This window comes from Jaculus jaculus, chromosome 7 (genome assembly GCF_020740685.1).
Source record: "Jaculus jaculus isolate mJacJac1 chromosome 7, mJacJac1.mat.Y.cur, whole genome shotgun sequence".
In the NCBI taxonomy this organism is placed as follows: Eukaryota; Metazoa; Chordata; class Mammalia; order Rodentia; family Dipodidae; genus Jaculus; species Jaculus jaculus.
The window spans coordinates 36,691,029-36,711,299 of record NC_059108.1 but is presented as its reverse complement, the minus strand read 5'-3'; the positions used below and the strand labels follow the sequence as shown (position 1 = coordinate 36,711,299).

Here is a 20,271-nt window from a genome sequence, read left to right as displayed (position 1 = left end):
TGGGCTTCGCAGGCAAGCACCTTAACCACTGAGCCGTCTCTCCAGGCCAGTCAGCCACACTTTTTTTTTTATTAAATAGGAAGTTGTATGAATACATCATGTGATAGTACCATCATTTCCCTCCTCCCTGTCCCCATTCCACTGAGGGTCCTCCTCAGTGACATTTCAGCCACTTTTAAAGTACCCAATAACAACACACATCTACTGAATACTTCCTGCATGGTATGGTCCTAGTATCACTTTCAAAAGCATGGTTCAGATCATTTCATTGCCTCATCTTCTGAAAGATGTCCTAAACTTCAAGCTAATGGCATAACTCATATAAGGGAATTTGATGTTCATATTTTTCTGTGTTGTTTTGGGTAGTTTCCTCAGATCTGTCCTCAAGTTCATTTTAAATTCTCTTTGGTTGTGTCTAATCAACTGTTTAACCCATTAAACTTTAAAAACTATATTTTCACTAGACTAGAAAGATGGCTCAGTGGTAAAAAGCGCTTGCTTGCAAAGCCTGATGACTCAGGTTTGATTTCCCAATACCCATATAAACCCAGATGCACAAAATGGCATATGTATTGGAGTTCATTTGCAGAGGGTAGAGGCCCTGACATGCTTATACTCTCCCTCTCTCTTTCTCTATCTCAAATTTTAAAAATATATATTTATTTGTGAAGAAGACTATAGATGTAACACTGCAAATGAGCTCCAGATGCATGCACCACTTTGTGAGTCTGCATTTATGTGGGTACTAGGGAATTGAACCCAGGTCAGCAAGCTCAGTGAGCAGGCACCTTCAACCACTGAGCCATCTCCCGTGGCCTAATCTACTAAATCTCTCATTTTGGCATTTATTTTCCTTTTCTGGAAGACCTATTTGCAATTGTTTATGTCCAACTGTTCTTTTTTTTTTTTTAATTTTTTATTTATTTATTTGAGAGTGACAGACACAGAGAGAAAGACAGAGGGAGGGAAAGAGAGAGAATGGGCGCGCCAGGGCTTCCAGCCTCTGCAAACGAACTCCAGACGCGTGCGCCCCCTTGTGCATCTGGCTAACGTGGGACCTGGGGAACCGAGCCTCGAACTGGGGTCCTTAGGCTTCACAGGCAAGCGCTTAACCGCTAAGCCATCTCTCCAGCCCCCAACTGTTCTTTTTTTATAGTGTCTTTTTTTTAAGGCTTCTGTATAGTCCTGGTTTTTTTGTCTTCAATCAGTTTGAACAGTTTATATTCCACTTTCAGAAAGTTATTCAGTTATCTCAAGTACTGGGCTGAAATTCCTGGTGTCTTGTGTCTGTTACCTATGCTTCATAACGAACCCTTCATTTTCCTATCAGTTGTAATGTTTTTATTACTGAGGAAATCCTTTCTAGCCTGAGGTGGTGAAGAAACCCTTGAGAATATTTTACATCTACTTCTGCAATGTTCCCCTGAGCTGTCACCCTAGAACCAGGGTTTTATCATAGTTTCTCAGCTTATGGTTTTGCTCACATGTGATTAAGACAGAATCAACCAGTGAGGCTTAAGTTTCTCCTGAGAGACTTTGATTTGCACTCAGATCTACAGGAGATGTTATGCTTCCTGGTTCTGGTAGGTATGAAATGTCATGATCTCCAAGGGTCCAATCCCTACCTCCCTATCTTGCAGGCATTTTTCAGCCTCTAGCTGTCACTGGTATGCTAAAGTCCTAGGCTGACTATAATGTAATCCTGCTCTACCAGGTTCTCTGTGGGCTATTTTGCTTGAAGATTTTTCCTTCGTGGACATCCAGCTGTACAAACACACACACACACACACACACACACACACACACACACACACACACACACAATGTGAAAAGATCTTGTGGATATATAGTTATGTATAATATTTAGATGTTGTCACGTTGGTGAGACAGTCTGAAAACATAGTATAAACCACCATAGCCCACATTCTGGTTTTATAACCATGAGACCCAGACAGTTGTTTTTCCTAAGGGCATTTCACTTGAAGCCTGAGGAGCTGTCAGCATAGGTCTTGTTGTTTTTGTTGGTGTATAAGCATGGATTTGGAGTCTCCTGAATTTATCCTACAACTTCCCGGCACCTGTCTTGGTCCTTTCAAGCAAAATGTATTTGACAGGATAATTCATGGACCACCAAATTATTGCTCGGTTTGGGGAGCTGAGAGATCCAAGATTAAGCCTCAGTTGAGTCAGTGTCTGAGGAAGGGCAGTTCTTGGCTTCAAACGTAGCCTTTCTGCAATCCCCACACAGTAGACAGGGCCATCTCCCTCAGGCCTCTTTGTGGGTATGCAGAGCCCATTCCTGAAGGTTCTGCCGTCATATCCTAGTCACCTCTCAAAGATCTTGCCTCTTAACACCAGGGTATTGGTTATTAGATTTCCACATAAGAAGGGACATCTAGATGGAGCAAGCACAAAACTCAAGAAGCCATCCATCCCATCATTGTCAGCACCTCAGCTCATCACAAAAGTCAAAATAATGAGATGCTCCAAGTAAAAGCAACATCAGAAAGTGAACCGTCTAACCCAAGAGAAGAAAATAGCCCAACCAAAAAATGACAATTTACATCATACAATTCAGCTTAGCTAGCAGCAGTACTAAGACCTCATTTCTGTCACCCTACTGTCCTCCCTCTATATGGTGCCACTTAAACGTGTATTATTTTATGCATGCTTGTGTGTGTTCAAGAGGATGTGGGGGGGGGCGTACGCGCGCACAAGCGCGTGTGGGCGTGCACCTCGGGTGTCATTTTTCAGGAATGCTGTACGCCTTTTTTAAAAAATATTTTTTGGGCTGGAGAGATGGCGTAGCGGTTAAGCGCTTGCCTGTGAAGCCTAAGAACCCTGGTTCGAGGCTCGGTTCCCCAGGTCCCACGTTAGCCAGATGCACAAGGGGGCGCACGCGTCTGGAGTTCGTTTGCAGAGGCTGGAAGCCCTGGCGCGCCCATTCTCTCTCTCTCCCTCTACCTGTCTTTCTCTCTGTGTCTGTCGCTCTCAAATAAATAAATGAAAAATTTTAAAAAAATATTTTTTATTTACTTAATGATAAAGAAAGAGAAAGAGGCAGGTAGGGAGAGAGAAACAGAAAGAGTGAATGGGTGCACCAGGGCCTCCAGCCACTGCAAAAGAATCCCAGGTGCATGTGCCACCTTGTGAATCTGGCTTACATGGGTCCTGGGGAATTGAACTTAGGTTCTTTGGCTTTGCAGGCAAGCACCTTAACTGCTAAGCCATCTCTCCAGCCTGCTGTACACCTTTTGAAACCAAGTCTCATTGGCCTGGAAGCTCACCTCACCAATTTGGCTAGGCCGGCTGGCTGGTGAGGTCCAGGAGCCGCCTGTCTCTGCCTGCCCTGTGCTGGGATCAAAGCACACACCACATGCCCAGCATTTTAAAATGCGGATTCTGGGGCTGGAGAGATGGCTCAGCAGCTAAGACACTTGCTTACAAAGTCTAACCACCCAGGTTCAACTCCCCAGTGCTCATATAAAGCCAGATGCACAAAGTGGCACCTGCATCTGGAGTTTGTTTGCAGAGGCTAGAGGCTCTGGTGCACCTATTCTCTCTGTCTTCTCTCTGCTTGCAAATATGTATATGTATATATATATATATATATATATTTTTTTTTTTTTTTAAATAAAATGTGGAGCCGGGTGTGGTGGCGCACGCCTTTGATCCCAGCACTCAGGAGGCAGAGGTAGGAGGCTCGCCGTCAGTTTAAAGCCACCCTGAGACTACATAGTGAATTCCAGGTCAGTCTGAGTAGAGTAAGACCCTACCTTATAAAACCAAAAAATAATAATCACTATTATTATAAATAAAAATAAAAAATAAAATGTGGGTTCTGGGTATCAAACTCGGGTTCTTATGCTTGCAAAATATGCACTCCACTGCCTGAGCCTACGCGTGCCTGCTTAAAGTGGGTGGTTTCATAGCCTGATCTCCGTGGCTTGCAGCTTACTCTCTCTGCACTAGGTGGATTAAAAGAAGGAGTTATTTAGACAAAGATTATTTCATCCTTTATTAAGACAGAGCCTATGACTAAAGACATTCTCAAGACCCTTTACATCAGCTCAAGTATTTGTCACTTTCTCTGTACCCAAGAGAAATTTCCTCACCTCAGATTTCAGTCTTGAGAATACATATAATGCTTTTCCTCACCTTGGTTTTTTTTCTTTTAATTATGCCTGCATTACTCATTTTAATCTTATGGAAACAATGAAGCTTTGATGGTTTTTATAAAAGCAGTACCCCTATCTTGGTAGAAATTGCCTCATACATCTTATAAGATATTCTCTACTGAAATCACCAGTGAAAATACTCAACAGTGGATGCTGCAAGCCTTGTATTTGGCAAGCCAGGCCAAATGAGCCAATGGGTGCAAAAGTGGCACGTCTGTCATGGTGGAAACTGGCTGTCCTCCAATTGGACTGGAGGCCCACTCCATGGGAGGGAACACATCCCTGATACTGAAAACTTACAACAGGGGTAGTCATGAGCCCTAGGTTGCTGCTGTCTGGCTAAATGTATATACTATGCTTATCAAACTGCCCAGTAAGCACTTCTCTTAATGTTCATATCCTTATATTAACGGTACTCTCACTTTTGGTAGAGAATCTTCTCTTTTCAGATGGCAGTGACCTTGGGATGACTCAGAAGGCATCATGGTACTAGGAAGAAGTGACAGGAGTGCTCAGCACTGCAATATCTCTATCACACCTTCAAAGGCTCAGGGTCTATTGTGGAAGAGGTGGCAGAAAGAATGTAAGAGCCAAAGGAAGGACAGGACTCCTTACAATGTGCTCCCCCAGACACAAAATGGCCTGGCTATCCATGACCTTACAGTGCCTGACACTACCTACACAAGACCATCATAACAGGAGGAAAAGATCATGACATCAAAATGAAAGAGAGACTGATTGAGAGGGGGAGGGGATATGATGGAGAGTGGAGTTTCAAAGGGGAAAGTGTTAGCGGGGGAAAGAGGGCATTACCATGGAATATTGTTTATAATCATGGAAGTTGTTAGTAAAAACATTGAAAAAATATTCTCTACTGCTATGAATTATATATATATATGTGTGTGTGTGTGTGTGTGTGTGTGTGTGTGTGTGTGCTGACTCAAAAAAGATTTTAAGAATTGGTACAATGACAGGACAGTGAAAAATAAGAGAGGGACTGGTTCAGTGGTTAAGGCACTTGCCTAACCAGAGCCTAACAACCTGAGTTCAATACCCCAGTGCCCATGTAAAGCCACATAAAGTGGTGCATGGGTCTGGAGTTTGTTTTAAGTGGCTAGAGGCCCTGGCATGCCCACTCTCTCTCTCCTTTAATCCCAGCACTCAGGAGGCACAGGTAGTAAGATCACTGTGAGTCTGAGGCCAGTCTGAGACTACATAGTGAATTCCATGTCAGCCTGGTCTAGAGCAAGATCCTACCTGAAAAAAAAAATAATAATAATAACATAGAATGACTGAGGATTGATATTCCAACTCTTAGATGTATGTTACAATAATCAATCCTCCATTATTACTGTGGTCTTTGTTTTTCAGTTCAGTCATATAGCTCTCAATTCCCCAGCATCAAAGTCTTGAGGTTAGCATCTTTCAATCAGGAATGGGCACTACCCCATGCAGTACAATAAACAATGGAAGGTCAATTATGTTCAAACATACGTTAACAAAAGACAGTGTTGATCTAATTTCCAAAGTGTTGGTTTTTTTTTTTTTTTTTTTTTTTTTTGAGACAGGGTCTCACTCTAACCTAGGCTGACCTGGAATTCACTATGTAGTCTCAGGCTGGCCTCAAATTCATGGCGATTCTCCTACCTCTGCTTCATGAGGCTGGGATTAAAGGCGTGCGCCACCACGCCTGGCTCCAAAGGTATTTTTAATGACAGAAAACTCGAATAGTAAATGATGAAATAATTTTATAAGAAAATTCTATGTGAAAGTCCTTTTAACATATATGCCCAGCAAATCTTTATTGAGCACCTTGTCCTGAAAGGTTCTGTGGTAGGCGCTGGAGCTACAGACGTGATCCTTATTCTCATGAAGCTCACAGTGTGCCGGGAAAGACAGAAGACAGATATTATACAGCAGGCACTTAGGACACAGAGATTGAAGGCAGATAAAACAGAAATCTTTGGAGACACACAGCTGGAGGCCTCAAGTAGGAGAATTCCCTGTGTAAATAATGCTTGGCCAGAAACCAAGCCCTTGAAAAATGTTTTCTTGTGTAGACAATAACTCATTTCAATGGGTATAAATTTCTGCTTCTCATTATTATAAAACCCACTTGGACCTTGGCTTCTTTTTTAAAATATTATTTCTTTTATTTATTTGAGAGAGAAAGTGGTAGATAGACACACAGAGAGAGAATGGGTGCACCAGGGCCTCCAGCAACTTCAAACGAACTCCAGACGCATGCGCCTCCTTGTACATCTGGCTTACATGGGCCATAGGGAATCGAACTGGGGTCCTTAGGCTTTGCAGGCAAATGCCTTAACTGTTAAGCCTTTTCCCCAGCCCTGGACTTTGGCTTCTTATAAATGCCCACCCAGGAGTGGATATTGATATGCCTAATATCCACTGGCAAGTAAAACCAAAGACAAAGAGAACAGAAGCTAGCTGTGGTGTTAAGTCAGGGCCCCAGGGGCTGCCTGCTGTATCATGATGAACTTGTAATTGCTCATCATGGTGTGTGTGGGGGGGGGGGTCAAGGCATTCTCTAACAGGGGCTACACTGGAAGAGAGGACCACTGGGGAAACCAAGACCACAGTCACTTACCACTATTACAGCTCTCCTGAAGGTTACGTTTTGTTTGTTTTGTTTAGTTTTATTTTGTGTAAATCTTTTCAAAGTATTTCATGGTTCACACTCTAAAACTGACAAGCAACGCTTTATGCATTTATAGTATACAACAAGAGATTTTGGTATACAGGCCTGCAGAGATGGCTTAGCAGTTAAGGTGCTTACCTGCAAAGCCAAAGGACCCACATGAGCCAGATGTACAAGGTGACATATGCACCTAGAGTTCGTTTTCAGTGGCTAGAAGCCCTGGTGCATCCATTTTTTTTTCTCTCTCTCTCTCTTTGGCATATATAAGCACTGTGGAGTTATTGAATCAACTAATAGCCATTACTTCATGTATTGTACCTTTGGTTTGAGTTTGGTGAGAATATTAAAACATATTTTCTCAGTAATTTTCAAGTATACAGTACATTTTATCAATTCCAATTGCCATGTTGCACACTGATTCAGCATCAGTCCTGTATATATTTAGCTTATGTACTGAAATAATCAGATTTGGCTCATAAAGTTCCCTATTTCAATCTTATTGTACAAAGCCAATCACTAAGAAACTTATAGTATTTTACATGAGAATACCGAGTAGTTGCTGAGTTTTAAAAGCATTGCTTTTAATACACTGAGAATGTAGCATTTTTTAAAGTATGGTGACATTAAGCCCTCTTGGTTTGTTTTCCTTAAGAACAGACATATATAATACAATCATCACCCCAAAGTTTAATAATCTCTAGATTTAGAGGGTTTTAAGAATTTATAGACCCTGTGGATGATGACTTCATACAATTCAACCGCTCTATGTAAGTGAATGGAGAATACATTAACCTAAGGCAAGATGTATTACTGCATTCAGAGTGCCAGCATTTAGATGGTATAAAAAGAATTATCACTTAAAAGGCAAACAAATTCATCACCAGGAAAGGACAGTTACACTAACCGAGCTTGGAGGAATTGTCAAGAAGAATTGTTTATTGAAGCTGGAAAAGTATGCCAGGCCCCGCTTCCTGGTTAAACCAAGTTTGCCAAACCCAAACATTAATGCTTCAGGAAATTCAAATATTTTTTAAAAAATATATTTTTATTTTTGGTTTATTTTTATTTATTTATTTGAGAGCAACAGAGAGAGAAAGAGAGAGAGAGAGAGAGAGAATGGGCATGCCAGGGTCTCCAGCCACTACAAACAAACTCCAAATGCATGCACCTCCTCGTGCATCTAGCTAACATGGGTTCTGGAGAATCAAGCCTTGAACCGGTTTCCTTAGGCTTCACAGGCAAGCGCTTAACTGATAAGCCATCTCTCCAGCCTGAAATTCAAATCTTGAACTATATTTACTAAAAGATCTTATAACCGAGGCCAGAATACTGACATGAATGATGGATTTGGACCAAGCACTGTAAATTCATGAAACCACTTTTCTTCTTTTACCCTGATATAAACATTACTGGAATTTTGGTCAATTCTCATGTAAGTTTGTTCATTTTTCCTGGCTCTTTACATGTGAACATGTCAAATGGTTGCAAATATTTATATAATAACCTAATATAACAGCATCCAATATAACCATGCTAAGAGGAAGAAGAGAACGCTTTCTTTTGCTTCCAACTCCAATTGTGACACAGTTTTTAGGCTAATAGGCAACTTCTGCATCTCTTATATTCTCCTATTTCCTTCTCCTTAAGTGTACAGATATTTCTAGTCGTTTGATAAAGGTATTTTCTGAATTGTTCATGAAGCACTACATAGGTAGGAGTTGGTTAAGGAGGTCAATGTCACAGATATTCATGTCTACTCTTACTTATCTGCAGGCCAAAGACACGTTTTACACACATGAGAATCAGTTCCAAGTGACTGTCCTTTCTAAATTCCAGGAAAAAAGTACCAAGTATTAGAACAAGCAAGAGTTCCACCCAGGCCTTGTACAAGTTAACTTACCTTGAAACCCAGCTTACCTAACAACATATAAGTAATTGGGTTACTGTATTTCTTCACTAAGATTCCACTAGACATACTTATTTTAATTTTAATTAAGTTCATGGTTCAAGTTAAGCAAATCTATATGCTTATCCCAACTCTAACTGGTTTGCAGGTCTGATTTAAGTATATTTGTAGATTTTTTTCCCATTTTACTAACAGGGAGGCCAAAAAGTGCCCTTCCAATGAAGCTGGCCTGTGCTGGGGACTGGACTCTATCACTGTGGGATTCTCATGTCTCTATCTGACAGATGAATAATCTGAATATAGTCGGCGTAACCTATCAGAGTTTCTTCACTCATACATCTAGAAAATTACATTCCTCCTTGCTGGGTTGTTGAGAAAACTGGGAATGTGGTCAAGTCAAAGTGCCTGGCACATCTGTAAGCTGTCAGTAAACAGCCTGACTTTGTTAGCTTGTTTGTTCATTACATTCTGTCTGCATTGGTTTGTGGTAGCTCACGTAATGGTGGCTCTTGTTCTGCCTGATCCACACAAGAGGATCTCAAGGGTCTCACAACACTCCTTTTCTCTTCATAAGCAAAATACCAGTGCTCTAATAGCCTGGCCCCCTTCCTATGACCAACACTAGAACTTCTCCCCTGCATGAGGTTTCGCCCCCTTGAACACACTTACCACTGTCTGCAAACACTTGCGGTTGTCACACCTTGCGGACTGTTGGTGAGGTTGGTGCTACTGTCCTCTGGGGGATAGAGGAGATTCCAAAGATTCTGCTGGGGACCCCATGGTGCCTAGGGTAGCCCTGTCACCCCATCAAAGAATAGGCCTTCCCAAATAGCAATAGTGCTGAAGCTAAGAAACTCCAACCTTATGTGATAAGCATAATCAATTCTAGCTACAGGGAAGCCAAAGCAAACATCAGAATACTCCTCATTAAATTTCAAACTATCCATGAAGAGAAATAAGCATAAATATAACTTCACAGACTGCCTGCTAGGTGGGTGTGAAGCAGGGGTTAGTGATATTTTTTTCAGCAGTACATCTGTTTGAGCATCACATATGTATATAGTGTAAAGAAGTTAAGGCTTTATACCAATTATCAAGAACTAATGGTTAGCTAAACTACAATGTAGTTTTAAGTAATGCCTTAAATCTTCAATCCCATGAATTACAACCCCCCCCCCCTTTTTTTTTTTTTTTTTGAGGTAGGGTCTCACTCTAGCTCAGGCTGACCTGGAATTCACTATGTAGTCTCAGGGTGGCCTTGAACTCATGGTGATCCTCCTACCTCCCTCCTACCTCTGCCTCCCAAATGCTGGGATTAAAGGCGTATGTCACCATGCCCAGCAAGTTACAAATCTTGACAGAGGTGTGTACACATCCAGAAGCTGTTTGGAATGGACACAGAAGACTAGTACCGTCCATACTTTATGTATACATTTCACTGTGTTAAATCATGGGAAAATCTGTGATATGCTCTAACCAAAAGAGAACTAAAGTTAGCATTGCTGTGAGAATGATGCCATGCTGCTAACTGTACAAAATGCTTTAGTGTAAAAACACTTTGGAGTGTCTGTGGACCCTTCTTACAACTGAAACACTTCTGTGTACCAAAGGACCGAGCCACTGTCACAGATCACACTTGTCGCAACCCATCACCTTTTGTTAGTGAGCTATAAGCTTTAAAGCCAAATCCCTGTAGTGTGTGTGTATGACTGGGTGCACATGCATGTGTGTGGGTAGGTGTGTGTGTATAGTCCAGAAGTTGTGGGGGAGGGATGAAGGAGAGAGAGAGAAGGAGGAAGAAGGGAAAAGAGAGGATTGGAACCACTGAAATACCATATAACCATCCTAGCAGAGAGACTGAAGTCCTCAGGCCACAGTCATTTATATGATGATTAAAATAAAAATGTATTTAATATTTGAGAAATGTACTTAAAAAGATTTGACAGCAAAGACGAGTTTGTGATACCAAGGTCATGTTTGAAAAGAGTTATGGTCATGGGATATTGTCTATATGTATGGAGGTTGTCAATAATTTTTTAAAGTCATGTTTGAAGGCAGAAGAGGTAACAATGGAAACACATTCTGCTTTGGGCTTTGTATCATAAGAAGTGAAAGATACTTAAAGCTAAGTATGAAAAGAATTTTGACTCAGAAACTATAGATTGTTGCAAGAAATTTTCAGAGACAGGAGTGGGCTACCTTCCAGTGACTTGTTAGCTAGAAAAGACACTGATGTCCCCAAAACATTACAGGCCATTGGCAAGGCTCTTGGTTGCCCATCAGAACTAGATGGTAAGACCCTACTACTGAAGACTCCACATGCTTGGGCCGAATGTTACTGAGAAATCAAGCTGGAGCTGAGCTGGAAGCCTCCTCCCTGTTGACTAGCTGTCAGGATGCTGGAAGGAACTGGGCTGCCTGCTGGGGGAGAAAATTCATCAATGGTCTTAGCCAGCAGTGGACCCTGCAAGTTCTATGGCTGGCCAACCAGGCCAAATATGCCAAATGATGCAATATTGGCATGCCTGTTATGTGGAAAAACAAACTGCTCTGTGACTGGATTTGAGGTTTGCTCCATGGGAGGGAATTCCTGCCTGGTACTGAAAACCTAATCAGCAGCCTATTACCGGGGAGGAAACTAATGCTGTTGTCTGGCTAAATGGACAAATTATAACCACCAAACAACCCAATAAATATTTAACTTTATGCTCATACATTAATACTGCTCTCACTTTTGGTTAGAGAAGCATCTCTTTTCAGATGGTGGTCACAACTAGGGTGACTCAAAACTTACAAATGACTTCCAGTTAAGATGGTAGCGTAGGTACCACACCAAAGCAGCTTAGGGGGGAAAAAGACCAAAAAAACTCAGCAAAATGCACACTTTTACTAAAAAGCGAGGTGTATAGTAAATTGAAACAGCAGCGGATAAGTAGAAGAGATTCAGAGCATCCAGAGCCTGCACAAGCCAGCAAAAGTGGTCCCAGCAGGTCCACCGACTGTGGTGGGGGTGGCAGTGGTGCACCAGAAAGCTGCTAGGCTCAGCTTGAGCTGCAGGAAAAGCCAGGCAAGGGGAGCTTCCAGTCACACCAGAGCTCTCTGCAACTCAGGAAACATGAAGGGAGAGCGGCAGTGAACAACAGAGGAGCAGATCACAAGGTAGAAAAACATGTGGAACAGTGAGAGAACTAGAGCAGCATTGGCTCCCTTCCCACCCCCACCACCTGTGCCCAGCTCCGGTGAACAGAGCAGTGGCCCCGGGACCAGGCCACGCCAACTTGAGCTGACAGCGGGACCCAAGCAGAGTCCGGCAGCAACATCAACGGCTCTGGCACTGGCAACAGTGGCCCCAGCAGCAGCAGATCCAGCAGTGGCAGCTTCAGCGGCAGCAGTGACAGATCTAGCAGCAGTATCTTCAGCGGCAGCAGCGGTGGTTCCAGCAGTGGCAGCTTCAGAGGCAGCAGTGGTGGATACAGAAGTGGCAGCTACAGTGGCAGCGGTGACAGATCCAGCAGCAGCAGCTTCAGCAGCAGCAGTAACAGTTCCAGCACCAGGGGTGCCAATCTGCAGAGCCACAGTTGCCAGGCTCAGTTTGACCCACAGGAAAAGCCAGTGCCCATCTCCAGAAATCAGAACAGTGGCCCAACGACCCAGCCAGCAACTTGACTGAGACCAAATTCATCCAAAAAGGTAAGTGGGATTGCACCAGGGAAGGGTCTCACTTGGTTAGTAGCTGGCTTGGATCCCTCAACATACCAGAAATCTTAACCTCTTTGTTGATAGAGGATCAGGTTGTTATAATACCTACTGTTACATAAATACTCTGTTTTTGATTGAATGTGTACAGTGTTTAGTTAAATTTTAGAATCTACCTATATTTTATTCCACTCAGCCTACTTGAATACTCCCATAGCAGGCAAACTCAACCCTTAGGAACACCTTTGTAGATACTCTGAGAGTCTTAAGAGCCACACCTAGCACCTTAAGCTCCTACTCTGAAGATATATAACAACATATCAATTGATACAGCTAAGAATACCCAGCTAGCTAGAAAATCCAAGCATTAACTTAATCCAAGATGCAAAAATATATACATTATAACACAAGAAACACTAAAAAGCAAGACAATATAAATCCACCTAAAAGTATTAATGCATCAGAAATGACCTCCAGTGAGAAGTATTTAGAGGAAATAACTGAGAAAGATTTCAACAGAATGATTATAAATATGTTCAAAGAAGTCAAAGAACAAATCAAAGGAGTCAAAGAGGAAATCAAAGGAATCAAAGAAGACACAGGACACCAATTTAATGAAATAAAGAAGGCAATACAAGACATAAATAAGGAAGTGGAAATAATAAAGAAAAACCAGTCAGAATTACTAGCAATGAAGAACACAGTTAATGAAATAAAAAACTCTGTAGAAAATCTCACCAGTAGAATGGATGAAGGAGAGGACAGAATATCTAAGCTAGAAGACCAGGTGGCAGATCTAATACAGTCCAACAAAGAGAAAGACAAACTTATAGAAAAGTATGAGTGGGAATTTCAAGACATTCGAGACACTATGAAAAGATCAAATATAAGAATTCAGGGCATAGTAGAAGGAGAAGAATTCCACTCAAAAGGCATAGTAGGAGTCTTCAACAAAATCACAGAGGAAAACTGCCCCCAAATTGGGAAAGAGGTGCCAATGCAGATACAGGAAGCCTTTAGAACACCAGCCAGACAAAACCTGGAAAGAACCTCTCCTCGCCACATTATAATCAAACTACCAAACACACAAACCAAAGAAAAAATATTGAAAGCAATTAGAGAGAAAAATCAAGTTATCTACAAAGGGAAGCCCATCAGGATTACAGCAGATTATTCAACACAAACTTTTAAAGCCAGAAGGGCTTGGAGTGATGTATTCCAAGTTTTGAAAGATAACAACTGTCAACCAAGGTTACTTTATCCTGCAAAGCTAGCCATTCAAATAGATGGAAAAATAAGTTCATTCCATGACAAAAGCAGGTTAAAGGAGTATTTGAAGACAAAACCAGCTCTACAGAAAATACTTGAAAGAATCCTCCATGCTGAAGAAAAGGAAAAGCACACATATAAGGAACCTGGAAAAAACAAGCAATACTCAAATACTAGTTAACACAAGAGAACAAAGGTAGAACCAGAACCACAAAAAATAATGGCAAACATAAATACACACCTTTCAATAATATCTCTAAAGATCAATGGCCTCAATGCCCCAACCAAAAGACATAGGTTTGCAGACTGGGTTAAAAAGCAGGATCCTACAATTTGTTGCCTCCAAGAAACTCATCTTTCTACAAAGGATAGACATTATCTTATAGTGAAAGGTTGGAAAACAGTGTCTCAAGCAAATGGGCCTAGAAATCAAGCAGAGGTTGCTATCCTAATATATGACAAGGTAGAATTAAACTACAACTCAATAGCAAGAAAGGCTATAGAACATATACAAAATCATGGAAACTAAACAATACCCTACTAAATGATGAATGGGTCAATGAAGAAATCAAGAAGGAAATAAAAAAATTTATACATTCAAACGATAATGAGAACACAACATACCAAAATCTCTGGGACACAATGAAGGCAGTCATAAGAGGTAAATTTAAAGCTTTAAGTGCTTATATTAAGAAATTACAAAGGTCGCAAGTGAAGGACCTAATGCTTCACCTTAAAGCCTTGGAAAAAGAAGAACAAGACAAACCAAAAATCAAAACAAAACCAAAACATCACAACAGATTTCAGAGAAATTCAAATAATCATAGAGACATATTATAAAAGCATATACTCCACAAAGTATGAAAATCTGAAAGAAATGAATGATTGCCTCGATTTATATGACCTAATTAAATTAAATAAAGGATGAGATTAATCACTATAATAGACATATAACAAGCATGGAGATCCGAACAGTTATCAATAATCTCCCAACTAAAAAAAGGCTGGTCCAGATGGATTCACTTCTGAATATTTCCAGACCTTCAAGGAAGAGCTAACACCATTGCTTCTTAAGCTTTTCCAGGAAATAGAAAAAGAAGGAATTCTACCAAATTCCTTCTATGAAGCCAGCATCACCTTGATACCTAAACCAGGCAAAGATAGAACAAAAAAAGGAAATTACAGACCAATCTCCCTCATGAACATAGATGCAAAAATTCTCAACAAAATATTGGCAAACAGAATATAAGAATATATCAGAAAAATCATTCACCCTGACCAAGTAGGCTTTATCCCAGAGATGCAGGGATGGTTCAATATACGCAAATCTATAAATGTAATACATTATATAAATGGGTTGAAGGACAAAAATCACAACATGATCATCTCATTAGACACAGAGAAATTGTTCGACAAAATCCAACATCCCTTCATGACAAAAGTTCTACAGAGACTGAGAATAGAAGGAACATATCTCAATATAATAAAGGCTATTTATGACAAGCCTACAGCCAACATATTACTAAATGGGGGAAAACTGGAACCTTTTCCACTAAAATCAGGAACAAGACAAGGGTGTCCCCTGTCCCCACTTTTATTTAATATACTTCTGGAAGTCTTAGCCATAGCAATAAGGCAAGAGTCACACATAAAAGGGATACAAATTGGAAAAGAAGAGATCAAGTTATCATTATTTGCAGATGACATGATTCTATACATAAAAGACCCTAAATACTCTACTAGCAAACTGTTAGAGCTGATGAAAACCTACAGCCATGTAGCAGGATACAAAATAAATACACAGAAATCAGTAGCCTTCATATATGCTAACAACAAACACACAGAGGATGAAATCAGAGAATTACTCCCATTCACAATTGCATCAAAAAAATAAAGTACCTTGGAATAAACCTAACCAAGGAAGTAAAGAATCTCTACAATGAGAACTTTAAAACTCTTAAGCGAGAAATTGCAGAAGACACTAGAAAGTGGACAAACGTCCCTTGTTCCTGGATTGGATAAATCGATATTGTGAAAATGGCAATCTTACCAAAAGCAATCTACACATTTAATGCAATCCCTATCAAAATTCCAAAGACATTCATCATGAAATAGAAAAAACAATCCAAAAATTCATTTGGAATCACAAAAAACCTTGAATATCTAAAATAATACTGAGCAACAAAAGTAAGGCTGGTGGTATCACCTTACCTGATTTTAACCTATACTACAGAGCCATAGTAACAAAAACAGTGTGCTACTGGCACAAAAACAGACATGTAGATCAGTGGAACAGAATAGAGGACCCAGATGTAAGTCCAGGTAGCTATAGAGCTATAGATACCTGATATTTGATAAAAATGCCAAAAATACTCATTGGAGAAAAGACAGCCTCTTCAGCAAGTGGTGTTGGGAAAACTGGATATATATTTGTAGAAGGATGAAAATTGATTCTTCTCTCTCTCTATGCACAAGAATTAATCAAAATGTATTAAAGAACTTAACATCAGATCTGAAACTCTGAAACTGTTAGAGGAAACCCTTCAACATATTGGTCTTGGCAAAGACTTTCTGAATACAACCCCAATTGCTCAGGCAATAAAACCACAGATTAATCACTGGGACAGCATGAAATTACAAAGATTTTGCACTGCAAAGGACACAGTGAATAAAGCAAAGAGGAAACCTACAGAATGGGAAAAAATATTTGCCAGCTATACATCTGATAGAGGATTAATATCTAGGATATACAAAGAACTCAAAAAGTTAAATAATAAGGAATCAAATAAGCCAATCAAAAAATGGTCTATGGAGCTAAATAGAGCATTCTCAAAGGAAGAAATATAAATGGCATATAAGCATCTAAAAAATATTCTATGTCACTAGTCATCAGGGAAATTCAGATTAAAACTACATTGAGATTCCATCTCACTCCTGTCAGATTGGCTACCATCATGAAAACAAATGATCATAAATGTTGGCAGGGATGTGGAAAAAGAGGAACCCTTCTACACTGCTGGTGGGAATGCAATCTGGTCCAGCCATTGTGGAAATCAGTGTGGAGGTTCCTAAAACAGCTATAGATTGATCTATAGCACTCCTAGGCATGTATCCTAAGGACTCATCTCATTGCCTTAGAAGTACGTGCTCAACCATGTTTATTGCTGCTCAATGTATAATAGCTGGGAAATGGAACCAGCCTAGAGGTCCCTCAACTGATGAGTGGATAATGAAGATGTGGCACATTTATACAATGGAGTTCTACTCAGCGGTAAAGAGAAATGAAGTTATGAAATTTGCAGAAAAATGGATGGATCTGGAAAGGATTATACTAAGTGAGGTAACCCAGGCCCAGAAAGCCAAGCGCCACATGTTCTCTCTCATATGTGGATCCTAGCTACAGATGATTGGGCTTCTGTGTGAGAAGGAAAATACTTAGTAGCAGAGGCTAGTAAGTTAAAAAGGTGATATAAAGGGAAGAGAAAGGAAGGGAGGAGGGTACTTAATAGGTTGGTATTGTATATATTAAGTAGAATGATTGAGATGGGGAGGTAATATGATGGAGAATGGAATTTCAAAGGGGAAAGTATGGGGGGGGAGGGAGGGTATTACCATGGGATATTATTTATAATCATGGAAAATATTAATAAAAATTGTGAAAAGATAAAAAATAAAATTAAATTAAATTTAAAAATAACTTACCAAAGTGCTGAAAAGAAGTGATAGTGGAGTGTTTAGTACTAAATGAGAAATCTCTACCACACCCTCTAAGGCTTGGAGACCTGGGAAAAGACTGAAGAAAGAAAACAAGAGCCAAAGGAGTGCTTAAAATGTTGTCTTCTACATACAAAGTGGCCGTGGCATTCATGACCTCACAGTGGCTGACTCTACCTACCTACACAAGACCTGCATGACATGTGGGAAAAAATGATGACATCAAAATAGAAGAGAGACTAGTTAGAAAGAAGAAGGGATTCATGAAATGGAGGTAGGAGAGGTAGAAAAGGAAGTGAAGGGCTTGAGAGATGTCTTAGCGGTTAAACACTTGCCTGTGAGGCCTAAGGACCCTGGTTCGAGGCTCAGTTCCCCAGGATCCATGTTAGCCAGATGCACAAGGGGGCGCATGATTCTGGAGTTCGCTTGCAGTGGCTAGAAGCCCTGGCGCGCCCATTCTCTGTCTCTCTCTATCTGCCTCTTTCTCTCTCTGTCTGTCACTCTCAAATAAATAAATAAATAATTAAGAAAAGGAAGCACAGTGCAAACAAACCCTTCAATGAACCACATTAAAATCTTGTGACTTAGTTTTAACCTGTGGACACTGAACTTAAGAATCTGATCAACCTCATAAAAATGCATATTTTTATAAAATTTCATTTTAATGTTGCTGCATTCAGGAATTATAGATACATGATGACTTTTAGGGAACACTGAAATGAGCAGGGGATTACCCTCTAGGTGCGAGGGAAGGACACACATCCCCAGTCTGTCACAGACAGTAATGCACAGGGCTTGAGTCTAGATAAGTGGAGGTGACTTTGTTCACCCTTGCCACAGGTATGACCTGTGTCACTGTCCCATGTCAACCATGTCAAGCACAAGGCTCTGTGCACTGCATAGACCACAACACAGTCCTGCCCGGGTAGACAACAAACTTTTGACAGGCTAGAGAAGTTCCTGGGCTCCATCTGTGGCTACATCTTTGCATCTTGGATGGGGCCCTCCAGCCTACCTCCATCTTGTGTTCACCCAACTCAGAGTATAACAGCTACTAGCATTGAAAATGTCTCTCTTCAGGAATAGCTGTGGTTTTGATAAATCTTTGTAGCTGTAGAAAAGCCTGAAATCCTTCTGCTCTAACTCTTTGAGGAGGCTGTACCAAAACCGCACGACGCTGCCATCGCTGCCGCTGACCTCAAAGCCAGGCCAGTGGAGATGGATCTCAAAGATGAGCTGTCCAATCTGCTCGAGGACATCTTCCAGAATAAGATTTTCTAGAACTTTCCATTCTGCACTTTCCAGGTCCGCCTTGAGGACATCTATCTGCAATGAAGCAATGAAATGAAGTTCACAAACTTGATGGGTCACTGTTAAGCATACCATTTTCATATGAGGACATGAAACCCACTGTTAAACACACCAATCTTCATACCAGAACATACTGTATTATAACTGCTTCCCAAGGCAGCAGAAGTTTAAAGGTGGAAGGGATTTTCAAGTGGTCATTGGTGACCAAGTGTCAATGATACACAAACAATGCAATGCTAGTGGAAGGCATTATGGACCATCTTGCTTTCCACCCAAAGCCAGTGGATGTCCAAGAGAAGAAACCAGAACATGTCATCACAGAGCTCCATGCCTATAGCATCTCCCCAGAACCTGTATGCTACTCCAAGGAACCCAGTCAAGCCCTGACAGAACGGTACCCATAGGAATGAAATGATGGAGAGCACTGTCCTCAGGAGTCACCTATCAAGCTAGTTCACTCCCTAAATCTTCATCCTCCTCACTGGAAGCCAAAGAAAGAATTCTTGTAGGGCTGGAAAGATGGCTCAGCAGTTAAAGCGCTTGCCTGTGAAGCCCATGTTCTCCTCTCCAGGTCCTACGTAAGCCAGGTGTGCAAGGTGACACAAGCACGCAAGGTTAAATATGCACACAAGATGGGGCACACGTCAGGGAGTTTGCTTGCAGTGACTGGTGGCCCTGGTGCCCCAGTTCTCTCACTTTCTCTCTCTCTCTAGTAAAGAAAAAGAAATACAAAAAAGAAAAAGGAAAAAAATCATGTATTCCTAAATATTAAAATCATTATCCCATTGTTTCATTAAAAAGTATATTCCAGGGCTGAAGAGATGGATTCGTGGTTATGACACTTACCTGTGAAGCCTAAGGATCTAGGTTCGATTCCCCAGGATGCATGCAAAGCCAGATGCACAATATGGCACATGCATCTGGAGTTCATTTGCAGTGTCTGGGGGCCCTGACATGCCCAGTCTCTCTCTCTCTCTTTCTCAAATAAATAAATGAATAAATATGAAAATTTTTAAATTATATTCCAGATCCTTCTAACACACACACACACACAAACACACATACACACACACACACACGTACACACCAGCCAGACATCCCTGCTCATTAATGAATATGAGTTTGCATCCTAGGTGAGATGGAATAAAGTAAGAAGACAGGATGGGAGAGAAATGTTTTTGCAGTTAATCAAGTTATAAGAACCAGCTCCTTTCTTTTTTTTTTTAATTTTTAATTTATTTATTTGAGAGTGACAGACACAGAGAGAAAGACAGATAGAGGGAGAGAGAGACAATGGGCGCACCAGGGCTTCCAGCCTCTGCAAACGAACTCCAGATGCGTGCGCCCCCTTGTGCATCTGGCTAACGTGGGACCTGGGGAACCGAGTCTCGAACCGGGGTCCTTAGGCTTCACAGGCAAGCGCTTAACCGCTAAGCCATCTCTCCAGCCCAAGAACCAGCTCCTTTCTGCTGGAGTTGCACATAATCCATTATCATAGCGGAACCCTCAGAACCTGCAGAATGAAATGAAAGTGGGGC

The 20,271-nt window shown here is 41.0% G+C and overlaps 1 protein-coding gene across 1 annotated transcript in view; it reads right to left on the bottom strand.

Moving 5' to 3' along the window:
• Positions 1 to 18,094: 18,094 nt before the first annotated feature.
• Positions 18,095 to 20,271, bottom strand: part of Mettl24 (methyltransferase like 24) — a 161,886-nt gene continuing 159,709 nt past the window's right edge. Inside the window, exon 5 of the mRNA XM_004660674.3 lies at positions 18,095 to 18,748. Within this exon, the coding sequence (XP_004660731.3) occupies positions 18,434 to 18,748 (315 nt within the window). The 3' untranslated portion in view covers positions 18,095 to 18,433. The remainder of the gene's footprint in view (positions 18,749 to 20,271) is intronic.